Source organism: Bos indicus x Bos taurus, chromosome 21, assembly GCF_003369695.1.
Source record: "Bos indicus x Bos taurus breed Angus x Brahman F1 hybrid chromosome 21, Bos_hybrid_MaternalHap_v2.0, whole genome shotgun sequence".
NCBI classification, from domain to species: Eukaryota; Metazoa; Chordata; class Mammalia; order Artiodactyla; family Bovidae; genus Bos; species Bos indicus x Bos taurus.
In genome coordinates this window covers 16,605,948-16,632,787 of record NC_040096.1, presented here as the reverse complement: position 1 = coordinate 16,632,787, position 26,840 = coordinate 16,605,948, and the positions used below count along the sequence as shown (strand labels likewise).

The 26,840-nt window shown below is 51.0% G+C and overlaps 1 protein-coding gene across 16 annotated transcripts in view; it reads right to left on the bottom strand.

Annotated features, from left to right (window-relative positions):
- Positions 1–1,155: 1,155 nt before the first annotated feature.
- The window catches only part of AKAP13 (A-kinase anchoring protein 13), a 324,450-nt gene continuing 298,765 nt past the window's right edge, over positions 1,156–26,840 (bottom strand). For 14 of the 16 annotated variants that reach the window (XM_027522117.1, XM_027522119.1, XM_027522122.1 and 11 more), the window contains 12 exons: positions 26,193–26,441; positions 22,875–22,951; positions 21,995–22,176; positions 21,814–21,896; positions 18,798–18,992; positions 13,894–14,055; positions 13,133–13,203; positions 12,629–12,673; positions 10,028–10,078; positions 8,583–9,005; positions 6,735–7,062; positions 1,156–5,642 (listed from right to left, as the gene is read on the bottom strand). In XM_027522117.1, coding sequence (XP_027377918.1) covers positions 5,593–5,642; positions 6,735–7,062; positions 8,583–9,005; positions 10,028–10,078; positions 12,629–12,673; positions 13,133–13,203; positions 13,894–14,055; positions 18,798–18,992; positions 21,814–21,896; positions 21,995–22,176; positions 22,875–22,951; positions 26,193–26,441 — 1,916 coding nt within the window. In that variant the 3' untranslated portion in view covers positions 1,156–5,592. The remainder of the gene's footprint in view (positions 5,643–6,734; positions 7,063–8,582; positions 9,006–10,027; positions 10,079–12,628; positions 12,674–13,132; positions 13,204–13,893; positions 14,056–18,797; positions 18,993–21,813; positions 21,897–21,994; positions 22,177–22,874; positions 22,952–26,192; positions 26,442–26,840) is intronic. The other 2 variants (XM_027522121.1, XM_027522127.1) reach the window with 2 other exon arrangements.

Below are 26,840 nucleotides of genomic sequence, written 5' to 3'. Positions count from 1 at the left end.
GGGTTTCCCTTTGAGTGGGGTGCGGGGGTGGGGGTCCTTGGGTAGAAGTGGCCCCTTCTCCTTCAGGAGCAGGCGGGGACCCTGCACCTGGCTGGCTGGCTGGCTGGTCCTCATGGAGCCTGCCCAGCTTTGTGCCTTTGGCCTCTCCTTGAACAAAGGATGGTTCCTCCTCCCCTCTCCTGCCTCCGGGCGATGGGAGCCTGTCCTTGGCTCAGACCCAAGCCAGGAGCTGGTGGGGGCAGGGCAGCAGAGGAGCATGGGGCCGTGGGAACCACTCTCCCACCCCGCTGGGGGTGTCCAGACACTGCAGCTGCCCTGACGGCCGAGGGTGGGCGGCGGAGAGAAGGGACCTCTGTTCCCTGGCTTCTGGGGCAGCAGCTATTGCCAGGGCTACAAGACTCTTTAGAAATCCAGGCGCGTCCAAGTTCACCGAATGAGAGAAGGCGCTTGGCAACCCGGCGGGACTTTCTCCTTTTTGGTTGTTGCTGTGTGGGGAGGGACGGGAAGCTTGGGAGCACAGAGCTGCGAATCCAGGCTGATTCTGTTTTCCGCATCACACTGGTGACCAGCTGCACCCAGGGGCCTCTCGCGGGGACGGGGGCAGGCTCGGCTCCAGGAGGTGCCAGCGAGCAGGAAGAGCAGCACAGTCGCCTGCAGGCGGGTTAGGGTTAGGTACAGCAGCTCCTACCGTGCATTCCAGCAGTTTCTGAGGATCAGACCCAGTAAATCCCTTCGGAGCTACATGCAGGGAGATTCTTCTCCCTGAATTCGTGTTTTTGGCAATTGCCTTGTTTGGGGGTGGGACGGGCTGGAAAAAAGTCAGCAGGGAGGTAAACTGACATTCATCTTTTTTACACAGTAGGACCTACAGCAGCAGGATCTGTAACAAGGACGTTTTTCACCGCACTTCTCTGACGGGCAACGGTTCTGACTCTTGGTGCCTCCAAGCTAGGGTTGGGCTCCGGGGGGACTTAAGTTCCCCAGGAACCACTTTGTGCTCCGGGGTGGTCTTTCCCAAAGATACAGAAATAAGGCTTCACTGGGTCGAAGGCTCCCTCACAGCTGGGGAGGGGGCGGGCCTCTCACCAGGAACAGGAGTTCCCTGGGACTCACTCCAGGAGGCTCACCCGGACAGGAATAAATCAGAGTCACCACTGAGACTTAAAGGACATTTATTATTATTATTATTTATTTTTTTGGAAGGTGGAGGGGGGCTTTACAAGGGTCTGAAGCCGATAACTAGAAAGGAAGATAAATAAAATACAAAGCCAGTATGTTGTGGCAAAATTCCAGGAAACACACTGAAAAAAAAAATCTTTACAGTTTAAAACTGCTTTTACTTTATACATAATTACAAATTAATATACAGCATCTGGGTTTTAACCCCCTTTTAATTAATAGGATTCAGCACAGAAATGTCCATTTAGCATCTGAAAACGACGAAAAGACAGCAGAGGTATCAGGTGTCTGGGAACCAGCCTCCTGCATGTCCTGGGGTGTCCTGTGCGTCAGGGGGGTGACACGCCGGGAACCTCAGACGGAACGCTGACCGCGGTGGCCCGTCAGAGCTCTGGAGCCCGGGGAGGTCCGGGCGGGGTGAGCAGAGGCCCGGCGCGGCCCGGGGATCCAGAGCAGGCGGCCGCCGTCCGCGGCAGGAGACACGTCAGCCAGCTGGGTCTGCCCGTCTTTAAACCTTCGCAAGATGGAGGAGGAACTCAAGGCCGGCTAAGCTTCTGACAAATTAAATTCGACTGGTACATGGAAAGAAGCCTTTGTTGTTTTTGTTTTTTCCCTCTTAACGGCAGCACTGAAAGACTTCTCGTCCTAAAACCTGGCCAGCAGGCAGGAGATTTCAAAGCACAGGTTAACTAGGAATGTTACACTACACTGAAGAAAACAAAGCCAACCCAAACGAACCGCTGGCCTTCTTCCTTGTCTCTGAGGGTCGACCGGAGCAGCAGCGCCAGGCAGGGCTGTGACCCGGGGCCGCCGGTGAGCATGTCACACGGCCCTGCTGTGGGATGGCGGGCGCCAAGCCTTAGCCACCGCCGCTGCGACACAGAGGGTTCTTTCTGGGCGTCTGCAGTCCAAGCATGTCCAGAATCCTCAGCAGTGGCTGGGGTCCCCTCCGAACCACCCTCTTTTGGCTGCTGAAGCCCACTTTCCAGTCCGTTTCTCCCAACTTCTCCCTCACAACCAGCCCCTGGACATGGCTGTCCGCGGGGCACACCGGGCCCCCCATCAATGCTGCATCAACAACCACAGCTCCAAGCTGACAACAGATCCTTGGGAGCAAGAACTGGCTCTGGAAAACAGAACTCTGGGGTCTGAGGGATGAATTAGAGTACTGCTGTGAACCACACCCTCCAGGTTGGAGGTCTGGCCCTAAGGCTAATGGTGCTATCTTTTAGTTAAGGTGGGGCCTATTTATAAACCCAGACACACTAACACCCACCCTCCAAACAAACAAACCCCAAGGGTCTTACAGTGCGTGCTCCCTACTGCTGCAACTAGGGGCTCGGGAAGACAGCAAGTAACAGGAGAATGTCTGCAAAGAACAACTTTTAGTGGTATTACCCTGAGACGTGAGAGGATAAAAGGTAAGGTTCGTACCTTTCCAAATAAAAACCAAAACCTCGTTAAGGAGTTCCTCCCCACAGACCACTCTCATAGCGGTAGAGGGGGGAATGTTGGCAAAGGCTGAATGACAGCAACTGGGCTGTTGTTAACTCTCTCCATTTTCAAAGAAAACAGTCAATAGCTGATTGTCGCGGAGTGAAGCCAACCACGGGGAGCGTTTAAAGTGCACACGTCGCCCGACTAGGATAGCGACCACTGAGATGACGGGAGTCCTGAGAGAAGGCGCAGCCTCCTTCCAGGTGACTCACTCGATTCTGGGACCCTGGGTGGTGTCTCCATCTGCTCCCCAAAATCTAAACGCAAGGGAGGTCAGGCTCCTGATTCCCTAAGCTGAGAAGCTTGCCTTCCCAGCTTGGGGACGCTGCAGAGAGCAGAGTCTGAGTCGCCCTGAGAGGCGGCCCCTTCTCACAGGAAAGAAACCTCAGCAACCAGGTCAGGCCTCGAGGGCGGAGGCGGCCTCGAGGGCGGAGGCGGCCTCGAGGTCAGAAGCAAAAGCAGGAGCAGCAACAATCCCAGGTGGCTCCCCAAACCCCACACTGGAAGGGGAGAAGGGGCCAAGGCACGGAGAAGCACGGGTCTGGGTCAGGGGGAAGACGTCCTGGGATTCAGATTCGAAACTCGTCCAACCACAACCCGACCAGGTGGGGTGCAGGCGGAGGGCTAATCGTTTCAGAAAACTGCCACCAAACAGCCGAGGCAACCGCTACTTCACACCAGGTGGGAACGAAGGACACTTTGAAACTGAAATCCAGCTGTGTGGTGACGGAAACTCTGTCCGGGCGCCTCTGGTGGAGAGCCTGTGTGAGGGCACGGCCACCAGCACCAAGCCCTGGCTTCGCACCCAGGGCTGGGGGGGTCGGACCTACACAGACGCCGGGAGGAGGACGTGGGCCCCCCGAACCAGTGACCAGGACAGAGCGCTGAGCTCCCTGGGGGTCTAAGCAAGGCCATGGCAGGCTGGCCATCCTCGGAGCTGTAGGGACTGGCGGCGGAGGCAACCTAACTTTCTGATGTTCAGGGTCTTTGGTCGGAGGGTTAAGGGGGTGCATATCGAGGTTCAGTCAAAAATCAGCTGGTTCTCAAAGCCTTTCTGAAGGGTAAGAAATCGCCGTGATAAAACGAGGCACATGAAGCCCATGGGTGGCGAGTTTTTTTAACTCTCAGGAAGAAGACCTCTCTTGGTCAAAGAATGAGGTTGGGGTGGGAGGAGGGAAAGAAAGGGACTTCACCCCCCACCCTTAATTTTCCTTTGGGCCTTCAAGGCACTTTGACAGACCTGGAGGAGTGAGGATGCAGCGTGGGCTGCTTGACCGGACACAGTCAAAACCGTTGGGCTGGTGTGTTCACCCTTAACACACACGCACGTACGCACACACACGGACACACACACACATGCACCCGGCACACAAATAAATAAATCTAAAGCTAAAACTTTTAAACCAGACCTCTTTCAAATAAACTGAAAGATAGATATCTCCATCTGCAAGGCCAGCTTGCAACTCATCAACAAGCACCAAGGTACAGACCTGTTTGTTTTTAAAAAGGTTATGTTCAAAGACCCACGCTCCTGAGCGGCGAAGGCAGGAATCAAAGGCCACGTGGAAAGCACAGCATTTTCCAGGGTCTTCCCCTCCCCCACAATGAGGGGGGTAACGAGCGCGGCAGGTGCGGGGCCTCAGGGGAATCACTCTGCACCTGCAGGCTGGTGACGAGCCTCCAGGAATACAGATGAAAACACAGAAAAAGGAGAGAGGAGGAAAAGAACAAGCGGACAGCGCTTGTAGCATCTTCAAGGGCCAGGGCACAGTAACCATCAGAACTTTAGACTGCAGAACTTGGAGAAACCACAATTGTGCCGGGCCTCCCGACAGAAGGAGACCCTTCCAGGCCGTACCTTCTGGGCCAGCTCTTCTCCTGGTCTGAACTACTCCATACGCCCAGTTGTCTAGGATAGGGCGGTCACCCCACCCCGGAGGAAGAGGCAGGTGGCCTCAGGGCAGGCAGAGGAGCGCCGGAGGCCACCCTCTCCCCTGGCGGGGGCACAGGCAGCAAAGGCTTCCCTGGGGAGCCACTGCGAGGCCCCAGGGGGATGGCCAGGGGGTCATGGTCATATGCGAATGGCCAGTGATGACCGGAAAGTGTCACTCTGCGGGGGTGACGGGAAGATGGCCTCTCTTACTTCTTCTGTGCCCAGAATCCGTGGGCAAACATCTTGGAAAGCCAATACAGGATTTCTTTTAGATCTGATGACTTCTTTTTTTTTCCCCAAAGTAACCGAAACACCAAAATCAAGGTGTTTCAGGATCATTTGCTTTTTAAAGACATCGAGCCTTCTTTCACTGGTTTTCACAACTGTTTGCTGTCCCTTCTGAATGAGAACTACACGCAGAAGAGGCAGGTGAAGTATGCACGGGTGGGTTTCCCGGGAGACAGCCTGGGGGGACCAGCGGCTGAGACTCGGAGTGCACCCACCGAGTGGTGGGGTCAACACCCTTGTGCGGAGCTGAGCCCGCCAGGCGTCTGGTGCAGTTCACGCACAGTCCCATCGTATTCCACGTGTCTATACAGATGGGTACCATACGCATTCAGACAAAGCGCAAACTACTTGCTGTTTGATTTTTGGTTCTGTTCCCCCAAATCAAAAGGCAGCCAGAGCTTCAGACCACATTCGGAAACACCCTCTCGGCCTCGAGGCATTCCTGACATGTCCACAACCATCGCCTGGACTTCCGGGGCCACTATCCTCGTTGTAATGTGACCTCAGCAGGGCCGGCCAGTGGTTGGGTCGCAATCCCGGGCCTCCTGCCCCACCCTGACCCCCAGGACCATCTGTCCCTCGGGCCCAGGCCCCAGGGCAGTGGGGAGGGCCGCGGGGCGCGGGCGTCAGTTGGGGGGAAGTGCACACAGGATGTTGGGGGTGGATGTCACCGGGCAGGACGGCAGCGGGACCGGTCAGCAGATAATCTCTTCCCCCTCCGCGGGCACCTCCGACGCGAGGCCATCTGGAAAAAGGAAGCCAAGAGGGAGAGAGAAATTCAGACAAAAATGCTCTTTTCATTGGTAAATTCTGGCCTCTCTTCCCTAAACACAAGTCCCCCGGGATGCAAACAGACGCTGGGCAGGTGGGTGATGACTTCTGCTGCGGCGCCCCCTCCACTGATACAGTGAATGAGGTCCTCAATGATGTCCTCTGTCTATACATCCTTGAACTCGACAGAAGACAAGCCTGGAAACAGGGATTTCTCTGCACCCTCCCGCACAGAAGGGAGAGCCAACCCTGATGAGAAGGACTCAACCTTGTGTCGTGTGGTCTGATTGTGTGCCCTGCGCTGGCGGGAACGTCAGCTAATCCTGAGCTGCAGGGTTCCTGGCTGTCTGGGCTCAAAAACACCTGCCTCATATCTCCTGCAGGATTAAAGCTGCCCTCGGAAAACGCTCACCAAGCACCTATTAGTATGTTACTTTTCTTTTTCCTCCTGGGTCTTTTAGAAGACAGCGTCAGTTCTGTTGCTTTTTGAAATGTTATGTAAAGCCTTAAACTTTACAAGAGCACATAAGCAATTTGCATCTTTTACGTTTAAATATGTTTATGTGGTAAGGGAAAGTACTTGCATATGAATATACAGAATCTTTAAAAAAAATCATCCTCCTTTACAGTACAAATTTCTTTATACAAGTATCTCACCTTGTGTCTTTAAATAAAAATGTTAGTGACTGGTTAAGTATCTTCTGAGATTGCAACAAATTCAGCTTTCCATTGAAGTACTTATTACTGGACCAGGCCGAAAGGCAGGGAGGCCTGTAACTGATTCACCGAGTTTCTGCTCCTCATCTGGACAGGAAGCGTGAGAAAGGAGCCTGCGCTCCGTACTCTGCACACATGCCACACAAAGTGGGTTCCTAAAAGCTCCCTGAATTTCAGTTCTCAGAGTAAGTTCCAACAGTCCCCTATGGGCAGAACAAGTGGGTCTGGTGAGACATATGGGGGTCAGCTTCTACGCCCCTGAAAGGCAGGCACCTCTTTGTAACTCCTCCTGTGCTGCCAGAGCCCCCAGGGGCGGTGCGGCCTGAAGGAGACCTGGTGTGTGACTTACCCCCGGGCTGTGAGCGGCTTCCTTTGCCCTTCTTCTTCTTCTCCTTCTTTTCCTTTGGCTTAGTTAACCCGAACAGGCGGGTGGATGTGGACACTGGGGTCTGGCTCTGAGCCTCTGGTGCTTTGTTTGTCTGGCTGGCTGAACTCAGCATGTGAAAAGGCCCCTTTTCTTTGTGTGTCCGAGAGATGCTGTTCCTTTTGGGGGACACTGAGAGTTCTGAGTCCAATGACCCTGATTTGGCTATTGAAGGTGCAGGTGGCGAGGGGGTCTCCTCAGGGTTCGGAGAGAAGGATGGGATCCGCAGCAGCTTGGTGTTTTGATATGAAACCTGTGCATGGTTGAGAGAAGGGATGTGACTTGGGGGACTGGCAGCGTCCTCAGTGACTGCTCAGTGGGCGATGCATAAGGTCACTAGGGATGCTGGTGTGTCAGACCTGTGCACACTCACTGCCTTGGACTCTGGAGAACTTGAAATAAAGACCCCGAACTTCTCAGTTCCATTCCCTGCCCCCAACCCCCTGCAGGATCTATGAAAGTGCTAAATGACCATTTTGATACCTTGACTACTTCTATTATTAGCACTGTAAAGAATGAGTAGCACCTTGGATGAGGCAGCTCACAATTCCCATCCCCTGGAGAGGCAGGAAGAGCTGCTTATCCGATGACTGATTTAAATGCATGAGTGGATAATTATTTCATTGCTAAGAGATTAGAGAAGTCTGTTCAGGTTAGACACGTGCTTACACCAAGATCCTGGTCAAAGGTCAAACCGAAGATTAGAGAGATAGACTCTGTGTTCTCCAGGCAGCCTTCCCTGGGGAACACATTCTTGGGCCACACGAAGCACGGCCCAGCCCCCGTGCTCCCCACACACCTGGAAACCTCTGCACGAAGCCTAACTATCCCCCTCTGGAAGACGGCAGTATGCTTTTCCTTCACTGTTCAAGGTCAATCAATCAAACGAATGGCAACATGGGTATCAGGATACCCAGGAGGCTCTGGCTTCCCTGTTCTAGAATAGCCAGGGACTACCACTGAAACAAACCTGGGGGTCAGTGTGCTCCCCACATATGGAAGGCCTTCCTGAATCAGCAGCGGCTGCAGGAAAAGGCTGCATCCACAGTGGCAAGGCATATCGGGAATGAAGCAGGGCCCAGATGTCTGAGCGGCCCCGAGCAAGAATATCCTCTCTCCCCTCTGTGGCTGGGATGGGCCCAGCCCTGTAGCTGAGGCCCACTGACCCCACCACAAGCGTTCTCTCACTAACCCGGGCATCGGAGCCCTTACTGCTCTGTGAGCTCAGGCACCGTGTGTCTGGTGCCTGCAGTGAGTTGTCTCTGTTCAGCTACGAGGTCCTTTAGGTTCTGATTTCTCACGTGGCACAGAGCAGAGGGGTTGCTCCCCAAATCCTGGATGGCTCACCGCCACCCTCACAGACACTGAGGCTACCCCAGCCTAAATGGGCCAGGCTCCGGCCAAGGGCCAGGTACTCCCCCTTCAGTGGCCTGGCCAAACTACAACCCTTCATGCACTTCTAAACCCCTTACAGACAAAAAGGAGAAAAAGACTCATTTCCTCACCTACGCCTCTGCTGACGCATAAACAGATTCAATAAAATCAGCCTTTATATACTATATATTCTATCTGCCTACTTTCCTCCATGCTGGGCACACGGAGGGTAATTTTTTTAATTGGAGGATAACTGCTTTACCATGCGGTTAGTTTCTGCTGTATAACAATGCGAATCAGCCATATATATACACACATCCACGCCCTTTTGGGCCTCCCTTTGTGTCCCCACATCCCGCCCTCGAGGTCATCAGGACTCCGAGGGTCCTCGCCCGGTACCTGGCTGAGCCGCTCCGAGTCCCGTCGGAGCTGCTCCTGCTCGCGCTCGAGCTGCCGCTGGGCGGCGCGCAGGCGCTCCAGATCGCCCTGGTAGGCGCCCTTCCGCTGCTGCAGCTCCTCGCGCTCGCGCTCCAGGTCCTGGCAGCTGCGCCGCAGCTCGTCCTCGCGCTGCGCCAGGCGCGCCTCGCGCTCCTGCAGCGCCCTCTCGCGGGACTCCCACTCGCGCTCGTGCCGCCGCTTCTCCTCCTGGTGCTGTGCCTGCTGCCGCTGCAGGTTGGCCAGGTCCTGGCGTTGCTTCTCCAGGCTGCGCTGCTTCTCCTGCTCGATGAGAGAGCTGGGCCGCGACGCCGTCCGTGTGAGCGCCCGCTCGCTCAGCAGCAGCTTCTGGTCCTCGATGTAGCTGTCCTGCTGCAGTACCACGCCCTGCGGGGAGACGCACGAGGGGGAACGATGCGCACCAGGGGGTGATGAGCACCAGGGGGGCAATGCCCACGAGGGGGAACAATGCCCACAAGAGGGGACTGTGTGCCTAGCCTGCCTCGAGGGTGGATGGCGCCCACACCCAGACTCCAGCCCTCCCCTGCTTTCTAAGCTGCTCTGGGAAAAGTACTCTAGGATAACCCTGGGCAGCAACCAAATGGGAAGGTCAGTGGTGCCAAGACTTCGATTTTGCAGTCAGTGGCCTTGTCTGGGGTGCTGTGTGCCTTTGGAGGTGGGAGGAGGTATGAACTGGATTGGTTAGATCTTTAAGAAAGGAAGGGACCCGAATTTGAGGGTACTGTGTATGAATGTGCACTCAGTCAGGTCCCACTCCTTGCAACTCCATGGACTGGAGTCTGCCAGGCTCCTCTGTCCATGGGATTCTCCAGGCAAGAATACTGAGTGGGCTGCCATGCCCTTCTCCTGGGGATCTTCCCGACTCAGGAATTGACCCTGCTCTCGCGTCTCCTGCACTGATAGGCGGGTTCTTTACCACTGGTGCAAAAAGTCGTATACCTACAAAGGCCGTCCAGACTGGAAGCATCTCCTCTGTGAAGGCCCACACCCCCTGGCTCTGGGGCATGGCTGTTAACTGTGCTCTGGGTACCTGCCATCCACCATCTGCTCAGCAACTCTAGTCTTAGAAGATCAGTGAGACTCTGCAGCGTAGTCTAAGTTGCTCAGTCATGTCCAGCTCTTTGTGACCCCATGGACTAAGCCCACCAGCCTCCTTTGTTCATGGAGTTCTCCAGGCAAGAATACTGGAGTGGGCTGCCATTCCCTCCGCCTGGGATCTTAACCACTGCATTTTGGAACCTTTCTCATCCTGAGAGCCAGTCTCTCTTGTCTGAGGGCTGTATTTACCCATAAGAAACGTATAAACCTCCAAGATCCAGGCCAGCCACACCCGTGTTGGTCTCCGTCTCAACTAGGAAGTGAAGGAACAAAGGAGAAAAGGCACATACCTGCAGAGTGCTGAGGAGCTCGTGGAGATGGACGACGCTCTGGATGACCTGCTGCAAAAGCAATCAACAAGCCGTCACCTCAGACCCCAGCAGCCTGTGCGTCACCCGACAGGAACCCACCCTACCCCACAGCAAGGGGCCTGCGACTCAAGCATTTTCAAACTGAAAGCACCACACAGAGTAAGCCAGCGCCCAAGTAGCCAAGAGAAGCAAAATAAGATCAAACAAGCGTAACTGTGTGTGGGGGCAAGTTACGCACAGTGAGAAGTATTCTAAAGCTCCAATTATTTAAAATGACTGGCACAAAGATGGCACACATCCCAGTTTAACCCAACAGAAAGCTCAGAAGCAAACCACACGTTTAGTGTAAGAAGCACTTCTAGTCAATGGAGAAGATAAGAATATTCAGTCAAGTATTTTGAGGAAATTGGGTAAATCTTTGGAAGAACTTAAGTTGGGATCCAGCCTCACAGAAAAAAAAATTCAGTGAGCTGTAAGAAAATATGAGAATGTTTTTTCATCTTGAAACGGGGAAGGCTTTTCAAAGACAGCAATTAAGAACACACACACGAAATTTCAACTTTTACTATGTAAAAATGTATAATAAAAATCTGGCAAAGAAGACAGTGAACAGAATGAGGCAAAAACAAACTGTTAAACAAAATCTTTGATTTAAAAAAGGCTCTCAGATCAGTAAGCAAAAAACATCCTAGTAGAAAAACAGGCAAGGAACATAAACCTGCGATTTACAAAAGAAGAAATACAAACGGTCGAATATGTAACATATTAAAAATGATTCAACCTTATTTCAAGTCAGAAGAATGCAAAAATTAAGAAATAACTACTTTATTAAGTAGTTATTAAGTTATTAAAAATTAAGAAATAACTACTTGATAATAAAATTATCAAGCCAACAAAATGTCAATTAAAAAAGAATTCCTAGTGTTGGTGAAAGCATGATGAGAATGGATGAATCCTCTTGTACTGACAGGGTTCAATGCAGTGTAACCTTTTTAGGCAGAGGATGGCATGCTGAGGAAATAATCACAGCTTTGCCAAAAAAAAAACAAGTATGAAGATGCTCTTGGCTGCATCATTTACAAAGCAAAAAAGCAGAGAAAGAATTGATCATTGGAAAGATTACATTATGGCAACTAGCATAATAATATACAGCTGTTAAATAGCATGTTTTGTACAAACGTCTCAGGAAAATGCTTCTCGAGTGTTAAGAGAAAAAAAAGCAGGATATGAAGTTCCAGGGAGTATTGAAACAAACTGTGCAAAACTATTTTTATGCAATTCACACTCACATAAACTTAGACACATAAATACATGTCCTGTGGAAGAAAAGGCTGAAGATAGAACACCACACATTTAATAATAGTAGCTATCTATTTCTCAGCGGTAGGATATTTACTTATTGCTTTCCTGTTTTACATTATTGGATGTTTTTCCAATCTTCTCCCATGATCATGTATTCCTTTTAAGTTATTTGAAAACACAAAAACTTAATTATTAGGCTTAGCTCTTTGGAGAATACTTTTTGCCCCTCATTTAAGTTTATTCTTAATTAACAGAGAGAAGAAGTCCCAGCTGGCCAGCTGACTCTGGCTGAGCACCCGCAGTGTGCAGTCCGGGCTGGAATGCCTGGAAGCCACTAGCCTACGATCTCTTACCCAACTCTTCTCACTCAGCGTGGGGTGGGGCGGGGGGAGTTGGCAAGTGGAAAAAACAACTAAAGGGCTGCTTTTTAAGCAGCACAGGAGTGGGGCAGTCTGTGTGAAAGCAGGTTTACTTCATTCACTGAAGGGGGTTCCTTCAGGGTGTCACAGTGTGCAGACTAACAGGCCAACACAGAAGACAAACCGCTGCCTGGGTTTTAGGGGAAAAAGGAACGAGTCCCTGCAGCTGACATTCTGAAACGAAGCCCCTCAGGGATTTTCAGGTGTTCTACGAAAAGCAGGGAGAAGCGCAGAGCACACCCTGAGAGGGACCCCCGCCCCTCCCTGTCCCGGGTCCAGCTCCCGCTGCACAGTGTCACATGTGCAGAGTCAACTAAGCTTGGAGCCTTCAAGAGGATCTCCTCAGAGGAACCCGAGGAGATGGGGAGACGGTGAAAGACCTGGGTTACCCCGCAGGGTCGGCGGAAGGCAGGGAGCCTGGTCTCTAGCCAGGGGACGCCTGGACTACCTTTTAGAGTGACATATGGAGTCAGAAGCAGTGCTCAGAGAAGAAAACTCAACTGGAGCCACAGTGCAGAATCACTCACAAGTTCCTCTGTCACGCTTCACACTGCAGCTTTGGGTGCCAGGTTAAAGTTACAGCCAAGCTGGTGACAAATTCTGCTCAGCGTGTGTGGATGGAGAGAAGCCACTGTGGGCGCTTCGTGGCCCACGTTCAAAGAAAGCAAGGGGCTTCTCAAGGACAGAGGAGCAGAGGCTGGTTTAGGAGGCAGCAATTTTCTGGCAAAAAACCGACAGGACGATGCCCTGGGGCCGACGACAGCATAGTTTGCTCAACAAGGCAAAGCAGAAATGAACAGGCTCAACCTTGGAACTTCAACAAAATCATACTCCTTTAAAGAGCTCAGAGTGTCCTTACCTCACTGTTTCTTTTATGCATAAATACCAGGTTAGCATTTCCACCCTATAAAATAATAATAAAAAAAAGTGCATGTAAAGAAAATGAAGATTGAGGCAAAAATTATATTCAGTGTGTGTCTAACTTATGCCGTGACGTCCCATGTTCGTTCTTTCTACATTGGGGCAGTGAAGAGGTGACACTGAACTGTTGCGGAAGCCTTGCAATGAGTTCAGGTGGGGGTGGTGTGTGTTTAAACAAGGCTCTCAGTGGAACCGGTCCAGCCGGGGGAGCTGTGTGCCGGAACGTGATGTCCAGAACCAGAGAGGCCCGACGGCCAAGAACATGGGGCTCAGAACGGTGCTGTTTGCTTAGAAACGTGCTTTCCTCTCAAGATGAAGTAGGAAATTAAAAGAGCAAACTGGGCGTCCAAAACACGATCACAGTGGACTAATTTCAAGACAATGCGCTTAGAGGAAGGGCCCGGGAGGATGCAGGGAGGCAGTGTCTCTTAGCAAGAAATACCTTTTTCAGACCACTGTCCGACTCGGTCCTCCTAAGGTCCTGGCCATCGTCTCCCTCCTCCTTCTCACCTCCTGCACAAACAAACAAGTACTTTTTTCAAGTTGCAAAACAGATTAGTCAAGAAAATACTACATACACAGCTTAGGTACAAAATACTCCCGAATCTTAGTAATGCCAGCAGAAGGGCAGCCACGTGATTATTAAACAGTTTTACTGCTACAGAAGAACTAGGAGCAGAAAGGAAAAAAACAGTCTTATTGCCCCTTTGGCTATAGCTTAGCTGAGATCTTAGGAAAACCTCTTATTACTCAAAATGAACTCAACACAGATGGAGGTCCTTGAGTTCCAGCAGCTGGATACTTAGGACCTCACTAAAACCTTCCCTGTCTGAGCAGGACAGCGGTGATGGAGCCACTGAGTACAGATGGTTTTTCGTCCTGATGGTGAAGGACTGCCCAGAAGAGCACATGAGCTTAAAACCACTGACCTGGGGGCTTCCCTGCCAAGAATCCACCTGCCAGTGCAACAGACTCGGGTTCCATCCCCGATCCAGGAAGATCCCACATGCTGCGGGGCACTGAGCCCGTGCACCCGAGAGCCGGTGCTCCGCAGAAACCACAGTGAGAAACCCACACACCAAACCAGGCAGCAGCCCCAGCCCACCGCAACTAGAGAAACGCCCGTGCAGGGACAAAGACCTAGCACAGCCAAAAATAAATAAATACAATTATATTAAAAACCACCACCACCACCCCACTGACCTTTTGAAGCATTCATCTGATGGCTGTCAAACCCTCCAAAGGTCTCCGCTCTCCGGGGCAGGGACACGGGGCCGACCATGCCCTCCTGCTCCGCAGGGCTGCTGACGACCTGCCCAAGCGAGCCTCTTAGGCTGCCGCTCACCAGACCCTGCAGGATCTCCACTGGGAGACAGGAAGCGCACAACACTGACATCTCTTGCAATGTGAAAAGGAAAACCTCCTGATCAACACACTGTATGCACAGTGAAGATGATCAGAAAAGCCCAAAGCTGACTACAAGACTTCCTTTGCTCAGAGAAAGCTCTCAGCTAAGGACAGGTGTTGTAGTTGGATTCTGTTGGAAATGCAGAGATTAAACCTCCAGCCTTATTCACGTGAGATCTAGGAAATGTAAAAAGGCTACAGGGAAAGTTGGAGAAGGAAATGGCAACCCACTTCAGTATCCTTGCCTGAAAAACCCCATGACAGAGGAGCCTGGCAGGCTGTAGTCCAAAAGGTCACGAAGAGTCGGACACAACTGAGTGAGCACAATACAGGGAAGGCAGAGTAATTTACTGGAAGGAGCACGGCTCCTGCAGTCAGACCAGAAGTAGCCAAAAAGAAATCTCCAGGAAGTGAGATGTGCCAATTTGAGAACAGCAGTGGAAAGTGCAGGCTTTCTGCCCCTCCCGTAGTGACGTCAGGGGGATAGGGAAGTCTGAGCATCTGAATTATCAAACCTGACCAGCCACGGTTCTCTTCTAGAGCAGTAGTGTCCCACAGAAAGGAGAAAGAGCTGAACGTGGAATAGAAATTGAGCAGGAGAGATGCAACAGAGATGAAGGAAAAAGAAGGTCCGTGTGGAAAAAGGAGGAGAAAAGAGGCCAGGAATCTCCTAAGGAGAGCCACTGTCATCTTCTAAAAACACTGCAGGAAAACAACAGAAGAGGCCAGTGAAGTGAAAAAACCTGTCTGAGCCTAAAAGTTTCAGCTCAGTTCAGTCTGACTCTTTGCGACCCCATGAACTGCAGCATGCCAGGCTTCCCTGTCCATCACCAACTCCCGGAGTTTGCTCAAACTCAAGTCCATCGAGTCAGTGATGTCATCCAACCATCTCATCCTTGTTGTCCCCTTCTCCTCCTGCCCCCAATCCCTCCCAGCATCAGGGTCTTTCCCAGTGAGTCAGTTCTTCACATCAGGTGGCCAAAGCATTGGAGTTTCAGCTTCAGCATTAGTCCTTCCAATGAATATTCAGGACTGATTTCCTTTAGGATGGACTGGTCTGATCTCCTTGCAGTCCAAGGGACTCTCAAGAGTCTTCTCTAACACCACAGTTCAAAAGCATCAATTCTTTGGTACTCAGTTTTCTTTATGGTCCAGCTCTCACATCCATACATGACCACTGGAAAAACCACAGTTTTGACTAGATGGACCTTTGTTGGCAAAGTAATGTCTCTGCTTTTTAACATGCTGTCTAGGTTGGTCATAGCTTTTCTTCCAAGGAGCAAGCGTCATTTCATTTCATGGCTGCAGTCACCATATACGGTGATTTTGGAGCCCAAGAAAATAAAGTTTGACACTGTTTCCACTGTTTCCCCATCTATTTCCCATGAAGGTATGGGACTGGATGCCATGATCTTCATTTTCTGAATGTTGAGCTTTAAGCCAATTTTTTCACTCTCCTCTTTCACTTTCATCAAGGGGCTCTTTAGTTCCTCTTCACTTTCTGCCATGAGGGTGGTATCACCTGCATATCTGAGGTTATTGATATTTCTGCTGACAATCTTGATTCCAGCTTGTGCTTCCTCCAGCCCAGTGTCTCACATGATGTACTCTGCATATAAGTTAAATAAACAGGGTGACAATATACAGCCTTGACGAACTCCTTTTCCTATTTGGAACCAGTCCATTGTTCTATGTCCAGTTCTAACTGTTGCTTCTTGATCTGCATACAGATTTCTCCGGAGGCAGGTCAGGTGGTCTGGTACTCCCATCTCTTTAAGAATTTTCCACAGTTTGTTGTGATCCATACAGTCCAAGGCTTTGGTGTGGTCAATAAAGCAGAAGTATATGTTTTTCTGGAACTCTCTTGCTTTTTCTATGATCCAACAGATGTTGGCAGTTTGATCTCTGTTTCCTCTGCCTTTTCTAAAACCGGCTTGAACATCTGGAAGTTTATGGTTCACGTACTACTGAAGCCTGACTTGGAGAATTTTGAGCATGACTTTGGCTAGTGTGTGAGCTGAGGGCAGTTGTACAGTAGTTTGAACATCATTTGGCATTACCTTTCTTTGGGATTGGAATTTTTACACGAAAATGAGCGACAGAAAAATATCAAAGTCAAATCCCACACAAAGTTAAGAAAAGAGAGAGAGAAAGAAAAAGGGGTGCAGCTGCCGTATACATAATACAAGCACATCAGAAGGACATGTCCGTAAAGTAAGTGTGCTAACAAGGTAAAAAAACCCCCAAAACTCAAGATGTGGAAGACCCTAGTCAGAATGGAGAGACACAGAAGGGAGGCGGCAAAACTCAAATAATTGGAAACAAAAGGGAAAAAATACCCCTTTCTGAAATCTAAACTAGACTCTGAGAGCAAGTAAACCCAACAGAAAATGAGTTAAGAGAACAGAAGCTGAAAGGATACATTTACATGTTAAAAAGATGAAGATATAAAAAAAGCACTCTGGGAAAGCAAGAAGTGCTGAAGACAGGCAAAGGTGATCCAGTAATATGGACAGTGGGAGTTCTTGAGGAAGAAAATCAAAGCCAGTGCACAGCAAAGACACTAAGAGCTGTAAGAACACATCTCTGAAATCTGAAAAGTTTGCGACTATAAATCAAAACAGAACGCTGTAAACCTGAGAACATCATTCCAGAATCACCATCACCAAGGCATATTCTAGCAAAATGACTTGGATTTAGGGGAAAAAAATCCTTTGGGCATCAAGGCAAAGAGCATGTGACTTATATATGGGGGAAATCAAATTACAACTGGACTCTGAAATGTTTTACGTCAGAGAAAAATGAGTAACACATTTGAGAATTAGGGTACTTGAAGAAACTGGGATCTGAGGATTTTATATCCAGTAGAACAGACTTTCTAGTATAAAGGCACAAGTTATCACCAGTATATAAGGACGTGGGGAATATTATCCTCATGAATCTTTCAGAGGAACTAAAGAGTAAGGTTCAGACATCCAAGATGACTGGAGGGACGCTGATGAGAACTGGTGCTGATTCTTGCAGAATGAAGACTACGGGTCTGAAAAGGGGAGCGTGCCGTACACAACGGCTGGAAGTTGACAGTGTAGACAAAGTACCATTGATCAAAGCGGGGGTGGGCGGCATGGCGTTTAAGAGTCCTATTTCGTGACAGTAGTATTAGTGCCTGTGTGTTAGGGTAAATAAAGGATACTTTATAATGTATCCTTAAGAATGAGGATTCAGTGTATGGAAGAAAAGAGATACAGGTGTATTACAGACGAGATTAAGTAAAAACAGGGCTTCCCAGGTGGCTCAGTGGTAAAGAATCCACCTGCCATTGTAGGAGACATAGGTTCGATCCCCGGGTTGGGAAGACCCCATGAAGGAGGAAGCAGCAACCCACTCTAGTATTCTTGCCAGGGTAATCCCATAGACAGGGGGCCTGGAGGCCTACACTCCACGGGGTCACAGAGTCAGACACAACTGAGCACGCAAGTAAAACACTGCAGCTCACAAGTGAACTGAATACATATCGGTGTAATTCATTACCACCCCCCATACACATTTCCACCCAAGAGGTCCCCTGAAAAGGCCCAACCTACCAACAGTGAAAACCCCAGCAGTGACAACCACCCCCAGCACCTAGACAATGGTCTTGAGACATCATTTCCCACTAGAAGAAACCACAGCTTCTCAGAGAAAGGCTAATGCCAGACATGTGCAGAAAACAAGACGAGCCCGAACATTTTAACAAACAGCGGCTCTCAACACCGCTGGGGTCATGTCAAAAGTGTTCAGAGGCAACACGAAAAGGTGCACGCTGGCAGAGAGGGAGGCCCTTTTAGACTTTTCCAATAACGATAAGAAGTGCAATGGCTCAAAGCCCATCAGATATATTTAAATCAATGAGTCTATAATAATATTTTAAAAGTACTGGTCATTTTCAGAGAATGACCATAAGTCAGTTCACTATTTTGAAAACTGGTAAATAATAGGGGGAAAAAGATTTATCCTTTTATCGTGCTTCTCCTACATGTTACAAAAAATAATAAAAAAGACAGCTTGTGTCTCCAGATGAAACACTACGGGAACTCAGCTTGCCAAAGGCGTTTCACCTTTGAGCAACTGAGCCCCCAACCCCCCAAGAGCACCTTCTGAAGGAACCAGAAGGCAGAAGAACAGAACCGCTGCATGAATGAAGTCCAAAAAAGAGAAACTTGTAGGCCAAAAAGCTCACGGATAAGCTGTGTGGAAAAGAAGGGATAGTGGGGCGGGTGGAGGACTGTAAATAAAGAACCTTAAAAATGAGTATCAAAAACCACAGACACAACTAAATCACAGCGTCTATAAACATGCCTAAAACCACATATATGATTTTACATGGCCACATAAAAGCATAAAGAAACCTAAGGAATTACTCTAGAAGTCATAATACCTATGGCTTGTAGGAGGGAGGGAGAGAGCTGTGACGGGGATAGGAGATGCAGAAAGGCTTTTAGGGGTCTGGCCACATTTTTATTTCTGGACCTGGGAAATAGTTATAAGGATGCTCACCTGATAAATAACCTACTAAAGCAAAACATGTTTTGAGTTGTTTTCTGTGTTTTGTGTTTCCTTTTACAACGAAAAAAAGTGCTCAATGGTAGATAATGCTAACATGCAAACCACTGTGGGCGGGGGGGGGAGGGGGGGGGTAAGCGATGCTGAATGTAAATTACCTTCATTTATTGCACTTTTCATTAAAGGTCCTCCTTTGAGAGCCTCTTCTGTGTTGGAGCGGAAGAGGGTTCTACAGCTGTGGGTTGGGGAGCAGTCCTCTGGCAAAAGTGTGCTGCACTCAGTCATGTCCCGGAAAATCATCTCCTTCTCTTCCAGGAGGAGCAGGATCTGCTGGTCCTTTTGCTGAAGTTGCTCTGTGGGCATTTGGAAAAGGGATCTGGTCATCTGACAGGTCAGCGAGAGGCGATGACTGAGACACGCGCGCCACCTCGTGGCAACGCCCGGGACAACAAGGAATGCAGCTTCCCCCACGCCTGCTTCCTGTTTCATCCTGAGGGCAGTATCAGATTTTTTATCCGTCATGTCTACTTGGAAAACTATCCCGGGTCTTTTGAGGCAAACCTGAGAATTTCCAATGTAACAAGTGTGCGCTGTGCCCCACTCTCCCATCGCCCTGCTGATTCCTCAGCCCCTGTACTCTTCTCCGGCTCTGTCCGTCGCTGCATCTGCTCTCTCCAAGGGGATCTTTCACACCTGCATCCAACCAAGTCTTCCATCTCCTCTTCTCCAGCGACATGTAAACCTGTTGCCCACCCGGGCCCTCAGTCATTGCTAGGCTGGCTCTCTTCCTCCCACTCTTTCTCTGGCACGTTACAGACCTGCACTTGGTCCCCCGGCTCCCCCTGGACTGCCTTCCACACCTTACACACTTCCTTCTCAGGGATCTCATCCACTCCCATGGCTTCAGTTACTTCTCATGTGCTGATAACTCAAAGTGTTAAGTCGCTCAGTCGTGGCTGACTCTCTGCGACTCCATGGACTGTAGCCTGCCAGGCTCCTCTGTCCACAGGATTCTACTGGAGTGGGCTGCATTCTCTTCTCCAGGGGATCTTCCCGACTGAAACCTGACTCTTCCACATTGCAGGCAGATTCTCTACTGTCTGATTCACCAGGGAAGCCCATTAACTCACACAAGACACCCAAGTCCTACTCACTTTTTGGGCACCAGACTGCTGAGTCTCATTGTCAAGTGGCACCTCCACTTAGACGCCTAGTTCTCTGCAGATCAGAAGCCTCTGTTCTCCGCTTCCGCCCACCACCCCATCCACCTCCTCCCTGGAGCCCTGGCCTCTTCCTCCGTCAACAGCACCTTCACCCCCCGGTTACCCAGGCTGGAAACCAGGGGGAGACTTCTCTCCACATTCTGTCCCACCACCCCCAGTGGTTCCTCATCTCTCACTCGCCTCCAGCCCACTTCTCACCCAACTTATCCAAAGTCCCCCACTTGGTGTTCCCACTCCTAGTGGGCTCTCCCAGCGCCTGCAAGCAATTCTCCCAACTGGCATCAATACCGATTTAAAAAACTTGCTTGCTGCTGCTGCTGCTGCTGCTAAGTCTCTTCAGTTGTGTCTGATTCTGTATGACCTCATAGATGGCAGCCCACCAGGCTCCCCCGTCCCTGGGATTCTCCAGGCAAGAACACTGGAGTGGGTTGCCATTTCCTTCTCCAATGCATGAAAGTGAAAGGTCAAAGTGAAGTCACTCAGTCGTGTCCGACTCTTAGCAACCCCATGGACTGCAGCCCACCAGGCTCCTCCATCCATGGGATTTTCCAGGCCAGAGTACTAGAGTGGGGTGCCCCTGCCTTCTCCAAAAAAACTTGCTTACATTTTGCTAAAAAACTATCATTCCCTGCTTGAACTTCAACATGTGGTGGCTTCCAGGCTTCGTCTCCCATCACTCAGCCCTGACTCCCAGACACACTAGACCTTCACTCCTTTTTCATTTTGCACCTGTTCTTCATCTGCTGAGTTGGTGTTTTTTCCCTTTTTTCAGATGTAGCTTCACGTGTCAGTTTCTCGTGAGACCGACTACAGGCAAGATTCCCAGGTCCCATACACTCTCTACATGCCTGTGGCCCACAGGGCCCGCCATCTATGTAGGTCCTCCTCACGGCAGGGACTCCGGTTCAGGAATCACTGCACCCCCAGCACCGAGCACTGTGGCTGGCCAGGTGCCTCAGGCATGTGAAGAGAAGAATGTTCCCTTCATGCTCATGTACATGGCAGAAAACCAACACGATACTGTAAAGCAATCATCCTTCAATTAAAAAGCGAGTGGTTCTCATCTCTGCCATCCTACTCACAGGAAGAGATAACAATGAGACACTGGCTCCAGTCTAAATCTGCTCATCATTTTTTTTTTTTTTCCTCTCACTGTTGAAAGAGAATGAACTGAACTCCTCGGGAGCCTACATGTACTTGACTCTTGGCCTTACTTCTTTCCAGAGCACAACACATACTTCTTTTAGAACACTCAGTAGCGCCAAAGGGGAAGACGCACGAACAGCTCAGCAGACAGAGCCGAACCTGGCTCTGCAGGGAGCGGGGTGTGAGGCCCTGCGCCTCCGCCGTCGTGGGCCCAGCTTTCTCACCTGCTTTGAGTACAGCCTTGCAGGGGTGGAGACAAGACCACACGAGACAGCAGGCCTCGACAGACAGTGGTCAAACTGCACCTGGAAGCAGACTTCGCCCCGAACACACTTGGAACTCAGGGCACCGTGGCGGGGGTGACCGATAAACGGATTAACTGGGAAATTCCTTCCCTCAAGCACCTTTCTCTCCTTCCTGTTTTAATCTTAGATGTGCCTGTGAATTCCAGCAACTTCTTCCGTTACATAGTACCGAGACTGTCACCAGGGCCCATGGACACTTTGGAGTCAGAGAACCAACATCCCCATGATCTAGTGTCAGACACGTTCCCACGGGCCATGCTCACAGCACAGGGTGTTCCTGCAGGACCTGCGTCGGCTCAGACCTGGTTTCTCTTTTGTGACGAGCTATCCCCCTCCCTGGTTCGTGCCCATCCGGCTAGCTCTGGAATCAACTGAAAATCTGCAGGGGTTCTGTGTGACTGTGCACCCTTCTCCCCGCACCCCCCATCGTGTGACTGCACCCCCTTCTCCCCGCACCCCACTTCCCTAACAGGCCCTTGGGCCGCTGCCACCAGCTTCACCTTTTAACTCCCGGGCCTTGGTGTCCAACATCTTCTTTTCTTCCTCGTTCTCACTAGGAATTCCTTCATCTTCATCTCGGTTCCTGACACGACCGCAACAGAACATCGCGTTATTCACAGGCCCGTTACCCCGATGGCGGCCCGTCCATCAAGTGATCCCGGAGGGCGGGGTGAGACTCACAGGGTGTTGATCGTGTCCTGGATGATCTGAATCCAGCTGTTGCGCTCCTCCTTGGAGCTGGCGTGGACTTCCACCATCTCAGGGTCCTTTATCCCCATACTGATGAGGAACAAGCCTTTCTCCTCATGCGCTACTTCCCTCACAATCAGCTTCTTCAGAGAGATCACTGTCGATTTCTGGTCCTGGAAAGTGGGGAGAGCACAGCTAGAAAGACGTGGACGCGACAACCCAACTCTTGAGACAGCTTCCATCTCAGGGAGGACTAGACGCCCTTGAGGAGCCTATGGCTTGCACGGGGCAGTGGGTATAGGCCAGTGCCGCGCTCTCCACACAGCCCACCCTCTCCTCCCCTTGCTGTGTCCACAGGTCCGCTTTCTACATCTGTGTCTCTCTTCCTGTCCTGAGACAGGTTCATCGTGCCATTCTTCTAGATTCCAAACATGTGGGTTAATACATGATATCTTGTTTCTCTCTCTCCCCGCCCCGCCCCCAAAAGCATATGGCTTAACAAACGATGGCAGATTTAGGAGAAAAACCAAATAGCTCGTTATTTCACTCACATTTTATCCCACAGGAAATGATTTCCAAAAAAGAAACAAAAATTTAAGGCTATCAAGGTTCGAGTCCTTTCTGGTTTTTGTCAGACTCTGGTTGGCAAGGTTATAAGGGGGAACGATTTGTAAGACATAATACATGAGAAATACTGCAACGACAGATTTCTTTTTGGATCAAATGCCGAAGGCTCTCAGAAGGATTCTGAGGGAGCAGAAACATAACTGGAGGGGAGGAAGGTGGACAGAAAACTGCAACACTCACCACCTACCCTCACGGTTGTGAATACTGTTAATTACAAACAGCACAGATGAGCGGTTCAGCTTACCAATGATGCAAAGACGTACTTCTGGTCTTTTTCTTGAAGGAAGACCAAGATGTCAGTCAACAGGACTGCTTGAACCTCTGCAGAGCGGCGAGAGGAGAGAGAACCATGGTCAGTGGGCAAGGAAGCCCCTCCAGGGTGCGCGACCAGACGATAACCCAGCAGCCCACCCACACGGCGCTTTATCACGCTCCTCCCAGGCCAGGGTCTGACACCTCTGCAGGGTCCACATCTGGCCACTAGATTCTTTAGAGGCATTTTGAAATGGGATCGATCACCAATACCCTGCTCTGAGAAGGTCTGAGCACTCAGTGCTGGAAAGATGGATCCCACAAGGCAAGGTCTTTAAGAATAAAATACTTTAAAAGTTGGGAAGCAGGACTACAGCAACACATTCCACAAAATAACTCTTGGTCACAGTGTTTCTCGGCTTCTGATCACGCTAAGGGGAAAGGCGTAAGATGGCAGACAGGAAGGCTGCCAGGAGGTGATGCAGAGGACTATTGCAGTCTCGTCATGAAAGGCAGGCTTCTTCCACAGGCCCTGGAGGACAAGGGGGCCCCCCAACACCCACACTGTCTCAGGTACACCGAGCACCATGCTCTGCTTGGCCCAACATGTCGCCAGCAACCTCAACCTCTCCGTGCCACAGAGATGGCCTGCTCTTCTCAGCTGAGATGCAACAGGAGCCAAATTAACATCTCTAACTGGTTATGCTTGCCGAGCAGGGTGGGGGGCGGGGGACGGACAGTTAGGGCATTTGGGATGGACATGTACACACTGCTGTATTTAAAATGGATAACCAACAAGGACCTGCTGTCTAGCACAGGGAACGCTGCTCAACGTGCTGTGCCAGCCTGGATGGGAGGGGGTTTCGGAGAGAACGCATGCATATGCGTGGCTGAGTCTCTTTGCTGTCCACCTGAAACTACCACCACATTGTTACCTGGCTGTATCCCAATACAAGATGTTTTTGGTGTTCAAAATTAATAAATCAATCTCTAGTTGGATCCAGAAATCAAAAGAATGCCACCAACAGTTGCTCTAATTCTCGAGGAGTATGCAGTGACATTTCCCAGCGCCCCCTTAAGGACAAAGTGGGACATCCCTGGAGGCGAGTCGTCTACTGAGACCTCGTGGGCTGGCCCCTATCCGTACCACCTTCAGCCAGTAAAGGGGCTGGGGCGCCTATGACTCCCTGGGGAAAACAACAGGCTGACTTCTGCAGCCCCCTTCTGGGTGGTCAAGGCCCCTCCTGGCCTTTTCCACCACTTCTGCCAAGACGGGGGTGCCCCCTGTGTAATTTACGGCAAAGCTACGAGGAACAGAGGCGAGCAGGCCCGCGTCCTGGGGAGGTCTCGTTTTCAGCGCAGACCACAGTAATTTTCCATGCAGCACTATTAGTTTTGACAACTTAGTTTTTTTTAAAGTTTACTTTTAAATAGTTCAGGTGTCTGCCAAAAAAAAAAAAAGTTCTAACACATAAGTTTTCAACTTTAGTTTTGATCCTGAAGTTTATGTGACCAGTGTCAATAGATGAGAGAAAAACAATCCCATCCCCTTTCAAGGGTTACTCGACACAGGACTGGCTGTTCTTGGCACAAGTTCACTGGGGGCTGAAAATGACTAGAAACCAACTCCTCTCACCGCTGGAGACATTTTGGGCCGGGAAGCCTATCGTTCTGCTATTGCTTGGACCAGGACTTCGTTCCAACAGCTGGAATCAATTATTTTTTATTTCGGGAACGAATGAATCAACTGCTGCGTGGAGAAGGAACAGGGTGCTGGCTCCAGGCAGTGGCCGCTCTAGGAAGCCTGCTCTCACAAGAGGACCGGCACTTCACGACCAGGTGGCGGTGGAGACGGCCTCGCCGTGGTGGGGAGGCCAGAGCCCCTGGCTGTGGTCTCAGGGTGTCACAGGAGGGAGCCCTGGGGACCACGCAGTGCATCATGGAGCAGGGATGCAGAGCTGGCTGGGGGCTGGAAGGGAGTTTCTTCTCTCTGAAGTGACCCTGCCTGGAGGACCTCCCCCGGGTCCCTGTACCAGGGACTGTCCTCAGCTCGGTCGGTGGTCCCGCCGGGCTCCGGCTGTCCTCCGGCCACACTCGAATCCACCCCTGTCCTGCTCAAATCCTCCGTTGTGAGCCCCTCCCGCCCCTGGGGTCACAGTCAGTCCCTCGCCTGGGCACGTGTCCACCCCCAGCTTCCTGCCTCACTCTGCTGCCCGCCCGCCTGCCCCTCCCAGGGCTCCGCGCTCTCACGCTTCCTCTTCTCCATCCTTCAAGATGTGACTCGAAGGCCCCTCTCCTCGCTCCTTCACGCCTCTGTTCCAGCAGCCATCACACCGCAGGGCAAGAACCTCTTTAAATGCCTGCAGTCCGAGCCCAACTTCTAAGCAGGGTGTCCTGAGTCAGCCACCTGCATGCCTCACTCTGAGCAGGGGGAGACCCGAGCTGGCTAAGGACACTCAGGCGCTGTCGGCAGCCTACGGCATCACCAGCCCCTGGCAGGTTCCCTCCCCTGAGTTTTTTGCCAGTGGGCGGCTTTGTGTGCTCAGCTCACTGAGGGCAGGGAGGCAGGCTGGGGGTACTCAAGGCTGCTGGTGAGGTTAGAGTTACCAGACAGACCCAGAGGATACGGGTTTGATGAGGAAAATTATTAAAGAAACCAAACAAAAAACCCAACAGACCAGATGCACAGATGAGTGAACAGACCTCCTAATTTCCTTAACTTGATGGGGCTGATCATTTAAAAACAAAACAAAGATCAAACAGGAAATGAGTATCTTTCATGATCTCTTTTTCTCAGAGAAAAATAAAAGATATGAACAACAAAGTTTAATAATAAGTTGAGTTGTGACTTAAACGTTTCTCTAAGGTCTCAGGAACTGAAATTCCTCTAACATTTCTTCAGAACAATCGACGATGTATTTTTAATCTCAGAGAACCTCTGAATGGGGCAGCTGATGGTGCTTCCCTCCTGGCAGTGGTTTTGCCAGAGACCCCAACCCCAAATTTGCTGCCCGTCTCTCATGGGGAATCACATCTGCCTTAGGAGCTCGCATCTGAGTATGAAGCTGACTCTCTGCTCTTGAAAAATCTTCTCGTGCCCCTGACTGCACCAGATCCTTGTTGCCTTACTGTATCGGCGTGGTTTGTGAGCCAGCTCTGCCCAGGCCTTTCTAATACAAGACTAAGGACTGAATGACGGCTGCTCCCGGGGAACGCCCGGACGAGGGTGCCTGGAAGCGGTCTGGGGACACCTGCATCCTGCCTGCTCGCCCCTGGAGCGTGCGGAGCCTCAGACGTGAGCGGGCCTCACCTTTCAACCTCCCAGTCGCGCTCTTCAGAAACACGCTCCCGTCCCGCACCAGCTTCTTCCGCTTCAGGTCCTCCTTGGCGAACATCTGACCGCTCTTCATCCTCATGATTGACTTGCTGTCGGTCTTTGTGTAGATCTCGTTCAGACGAACCTTCTTCTCGTAACTTGCCACCTTGCTGTCCACGGCGCTGATCACGTCCTTCACCAGGCCCAGGGACTGCGTCAAGTCCTGCTGCTCCACCTCGTTGTCTGAGGAGGAGAGGAGAGCTGGGTCCCTACCGGGCAGGAGCGGGGTGCCCTGCCTCCGTGCCCCACAGCACTGTCCATGCTCTGTGGGCAGGGCGAGGCCGACACGCTGCAGTCATGTGCCGACCTCTGGCTCAGTCAGAGTTTAACTCTAAATAAGGTTAGATGTTTCAGTGAGACAGATGATGTGCACTCACAAGCTACGTTCTCTCTCTACATACACATATGTGCTGTGCTTAGTTGCTCAGTCCTGTCCGACTCTTTGTGACCCCATGGACTGTAGCCCACGAGGCTCCTCTGTCCATGGGGATTCTCCAGGCAAGGATACTGGAGTGGGTTGCCATGACCTTCTCCAGGGGATCTTCCTCATCCAGGGATTGAACCCAGGTCTCTTGTGTTGCA